General features: G+C 17.0%; 1 protein-coding gene across 1 annotated transcript; it reads right to left on the reverse strand.

Moving 5' to 3' along the window:
• Positions 1-344: 344 nt before the first annotated feature.
• Positions 345-3,193, reverse strand: PGSY75_1327100 (hypothetical protein; the record flags this gene model as incomplete). The annotated part of the gene is made up of 16 exons (XM_018787330.1): positions 345-376; positions 581-606; positions 694-734; positions 844-907; positions 1,058-1,074; positions 1,153-1,187; positions 1,279-1,344; positions 1,437-1,484; positions 1,617-1,638; positions 1,782-1,887; positions 2,015-2,080; positions 2,195-2,237; positions 2,359-2,412; positions 2,549-2,657; positions 2,771-2,838; positions 2,956-3,193. The coding sequence occupies 16 exons, from the start codon at positions 3,191-3,193 to the stop codon at positions 345-347; spliced, it is 1,035 nt and encodes a 344-aa protein (XP_018640072.1).
• Between the last annotated feature and the right edge of the window lie 941 nt (positions 3,194-4,134).

Raw genomic sequence — 4,134 nt, forward strand, 5'->3', positions numbered from 1 at the left:
ATATATATATATATATATATTATTTATATTGAATTTTTTAATATGACGATTGTTTTTATTTTGTAGTACGGTTAATATTATAAGAGTGGAATTTTATTTAAAAATATATATATTTAAATATTACGTTATTTTATCCTTTATTTTAATAATTTATTTTTTTTTTGGGGATCTATGTTGTTATTTTTTAAAATATTTGTATACATATAATGCATATATAACAAAGTTAAAAAGAGTAATAAAACAAAAATGAAATAAAATAAAATTAAATTAAAAAAAAAAAAAAAATACAAATGGGTATATATTATATTAAATAATTTCCTTTGTGTATTTTATTTTATTTCTTCTCATCTTAAAGGTCCTTCATAATCCATGAAAGCTTTTTTAAAAAACAAAATATATATATATATATATATATATAGGAATATATATTTTTCCATATGATAAATTATATATCAACATTTAGTTATTAAAAAAAAAGAAAAAAAAAGAACAAATATATTATATACAACCATAAGGTTATGAAACATTAAATATTCCATATATTATATATAATAATATATTTTTTGTAGTGTGGTATTACTTATTCTTTTCTTTGGATCCTTTGAACTACAAATATTGTAAATAAAACATAATAATACATAATATTTTTAATATTATAACATATATATATATATATATTTTTTTATTATTTACTTTTTATAATTTTTTCCAAAGAGAAATCCTTCATGAGAAACCTAATGAGTTTATGATATTTTTCATAGTATATTAAATATAAATATACAAACATCAGAAAATTATATTTTTATATAATCCTTTAAAAGTTAAAAAGTTTTAAAGACTCACATATTTAGGAAACCCTTTACAAAACCATGCATAATTCCTGAAACTTTTGGAAGCCCCTTTTATACTTTAAAAAAAAAAAAAAAAAAAAATTAATAATATAGAAATTAGTTTAATATATATATGTATAAATAATTATCAATATATCTTTTTTGTGATATTGTTTATATTTTATTATTATTTTTTATTTTGATGTGATAAAATAATTATTTCCAACCCATTAGAGGTAGACATCTACACATGAAACACAAAAATAAAAAATTGTATAAAATAAGTATGCCCATATATATATATATATTATTGATTCATTACGGTAAAATAATCGCAATCTACTTCTTTGCATTTCTCTGAATAATATAAAGGAAAAATATATATAAATAAATACTTATGTTATATATATATTTTTTTTTTTTTTTGAGTAAAAGGTATAAATATTACTATATATATCATCCAAGTTTAAAACTGTTTCCATTTCATATATAATTTCATCCTTCTCACAAACTCCTTCAAGATGTCAATAAATTCAACACAATATATATATATATATATATAAGCCTATTTGTATTTTATTTATTTTAATTTTTTTTTTTTTATACCTTGTATATTTGGAAACACTTCAAAATTAGACGGAATATTCCCATTTACTGATATAAAATATAAAGAAATTATTGATAGTATACATATATATATATATATTTTACAATTATGCAAATATAAGAAAATATAAAGAAAGATTAAATAAATTATTCATAGTCATCTTTTATAATTTTTTTTACTGTAAAACATTTTAATATAAATCTGAATAAAGATAAAAAGAAGAAAAAAATCATTTATTTTTTCACATATATATATATATATATATATATATATATAATATATTGTTATATATTCTGATATTTATTATTTTATTTTATGATTATGGTTTATATATTTTTAATTACCTTAGAATTGTTTTGAATAGTGGCATTCTTATATGATAGAGAAGCACATAATGTATAACCATCGTTATTAAATATTACATAAACACAATTTTTCATATTGTTACATCTGATAGATCAAAAAAGGAAGAGTCACATAATTAAGACAAGGAAGTACCATAAATAATAGACATATGTATATATACATATATATATATATTTTCATTTATTTGTCTGTTCGTTCATTTTTTTATTACTCATATTCTGCTTCGTTTATGTCTACATATGTTTTTTTGACTAGAGGTTCTTCACAAGTAGCATTTCTATAAAATGTTAACATTATATAAAAAATTATATTATATAGTATTTAAAAATATACACATTTTAATATATATATATATATATATATATATATTCTTTATGATGTTATATTATACATGTTGTTAACATGAAGATATGTTTCCTTATTTAACGTTTCTCCTAGTAAATAAATTAAAAAGAAAAATGAACAAATGATATAATACTAAAATTTAATTTTGTTATTAAAATTTATATATTCTTTTTTCTCTTTTCAGAAAAATAAATAAATAAATATATAAACCTTGAAATTCGACATTCCAAGTATAATCATTTCCTCTTTTTGCTTTTACTTTGTCTACATTAAAAAATATATAATATAGAATTACAAGAACATATAGTCTTTTTTTTTTTTTTTTTTTTTTTTCAATATTTCATAATATATATATTATTTCATTTTAAAGAGGTTATAAAAAATATATTATTTTTAATACATGATGGAAAAGGTTCCAAGTTACTAGATACACAAGTATATTTTATAAGAAGTTTATGGAAATCAGTTATTAAGGATAATATTTTGAAGGTTTCATTATTTACTTTTATCTTTAAAAAGAAAAAAATGAAATTAAAAGAAATTCTTTCTTTTTTAATAGTACACATAAATATAAATAAATAAATATATATATATATATATACATATTTATCATTTAATATACATCACAGTTTTTTTTCCCTTCACATATCATTTGAATAACTGGTAATGTGTGTGGGGCATCAAACGAATCTACAAAAATTTAATTTGACAATTATAATATATTTTTGTATATATACTTATACATTATATGTGATAATATTTTACGTTGTATTATATTATAATTTTTAATAAAATAAGCTTAATAACTTTTTTTTATAAAAAGTTTATCAAGGGTTGGATTTCCATAACTAGCATCAAAAATATGAATTGATTTTTCATCTTCACAACTTAATGTCACAATTTCATTTAAATCTGAAGTTATTATTTTTATATCACCATTTTTTATTTCTTCTTTTTTTTTTAAACAACTTACAATTATTGTATAATAACTGAAAGTAATAATTAAAACAAACAAATTTATAACCCTAAAATAATCCATTTTCATACACAAAAATAAATAGATAAAAAAAAATAATCAAATAATTATAGGCACAATAGGAAAGGTTCAGTCAAAGTATAAAAATATTTAATTTATATACATTATGTTGGAAATCAAAGAATTATTTATTTCTTCTTTCTTTTTTTTTTAATTCTCCCAATTAAATATATATATATATATTATTCTATCAGGTTACTTATATAATTGTGCAACCACTTATATTGAAAAATGTGTAAATACACAAATGTTTATATAAAAAAAAAGAAAAACATTATATATATATATATATGTATGTATCATTTAAGAAATTATAGAACCTTTATCAACATTGCGGGTATATAAATATATTTAAAAAAAATAGACAGTTTTTATATGTTTCTATAAATTTTTTAAAGAAAAAATACAAATAATTTTTATCTTTCTTTATATATTTAAGTACAATTTTTTTTCTTTTTTTAGCTATTTCCTATTCATATCTCTTAAAAAATATAAAGAACAATTTTCAACAAGATCAGAACTAACAACATAAGGATAAACCAAACAGAATAAAGAAAAAAAAAAAAAAAAGCTTTTGAAATTTAATGAAGTATACTTTATTTCATTCATATTATATATATATATATATATATGTTATTGCATTTATGAAATATTATATAATAATTTACCCAATAATGGACTTTAAATAATTTTCAGGAGAAATTATATAACTCCAAAATTATATGGAGACATTTTAATTAATTAATTGTTTTTTGTTTTTTTTTTTTTTTTTTTTTTTATTATTCCTACATGTATTTATTTATTTAATTTTAATTTAATATTCATAAAAATATATTCAACAAAATTTTTCCTATAATTCTGATATATATATATATATTTTTTAAAACTCTCTAATTTTATTTTATCACTTCTTGAAGGTATTAAACCAAAATGAAAGTATAATATTAAAA

Source organism: Plasmodium gaboni, chromosome 13 (genome assembly GCF_001602025.1).
Source record: "Plasmodium gaboni strain SY75 chromosome 13, whole genome shotgun sequence".
NCBI lineage: Eukaryota > Apicomplexa > Aconoidasida > Haemosporida > Plasmodiidae > Plasmodium > Plasmodium gaboni.